The following is an 801-nucleotide window of genomic DNA, read 5'->3' as shown; positions in this document are numbered from 1 at the left end:
GAGAGAGAAAGAGGGAGAGAGAGAGAAGATTCGCCCTTTCCCTCCGCCTCGTACTTTCCCGTTTTTCCGGCCTCTGCGGTCCTCTCGATCGCGCCGGTTCTCTCTCCAGCCCGGCACCGCTTTCGTGGATTTACACGCAGGGCGCAACGCACCCTCTTCGCCTGAGAAGCTCCGCTTTCAGCCCTTCCCGCTCTCTCCGCGACGCGCGTGTGTATCTCTCACCCAACAACACCTCCCTCGTGGCGCTATGTCGCGGCCGCTCGCTACCTCCTGGACACAGCACGAGAGCACCCACTGTACTACAAGACCAACACCACCACCACCACCACCACCACCACCGACAACATCTAACCCACCAACTCCGTCGATCTCTGTACCAACTCCACCGCCCAGCGTCACACCTACAAATACAAATTCTATGACGGCTTCGCCAGCTGTATCTCAACAACCACCGCAGCAGCCACCAACGTCCATTAGTTCCTTTCCAAATGCAAATACATCCGTATCCACAGACGGAACAAATTTAAATCAACAATCCGATCTTTTACAGCCATACAATACTTTAGGTATCTATAATTAGATACAATTTTTATTGGTATTGTTTGCGTGAACATCACGCGTAAAATAATTATTTATTACATATGAAAAGCAAGTACAAAGTAACCTTAGAAACGTATTTTATATAGCTTCGGTGCCTACTACGCAGTCCTCCATGGAAACACTTGCAGTCAAGAAGGAGCCTTCATTTATTCAAACACCCACTTTGGATCAAACCCTCGCTATCAAGAAAGAATCGTCGTT

At 49.3% G+C, this 801-nt stretch overlaps 1 protein-coding gene across 1 annotated transcript; it reads left to right on the top strand.

Moving 5' to 3' along the window:
- Positions 1 to 247: 247 nt before the first annotated feature.
- LOC105462211 (proline-rich receptor-like protein kinase PERK2) lies at positions 248 to 795 on the top strand (the record flags this gene model as incomplete). Its single annotated transcript, XM_011708738.1, has 2 exons — positions 248 to 566; positions 687 to 795. Coding segments are annotated over exons 1-2 (428 nt in total), but the record flags the coding sequence as incomplete, so codon positions are not given.
- Between the last annotated feature and the right edge of the window lie 6 nt (positions 796 to 801).

Source organism: Wasmannia auropunctata, unplaced genomic scaffold (assembly GCF_000956235.1).
Source record: "Wasmannia auropunctata unplaced genomic scaffold, wasmannia.A_1.0 LD268384.1, whole genome shotgun sequence".
NCBI classification, from domain to species: Eukaryota; Metazoa; Arthropoda; class Insecta; order Hymenoptera; family Formicidae; genus Wasmannia; species Wasmannia auropunctata.
The sequence above is the reverse complement of the archived record's forward strand: the minus strand, read 5'-3'. Positions and strand labels throughout refer to the sequence as shown.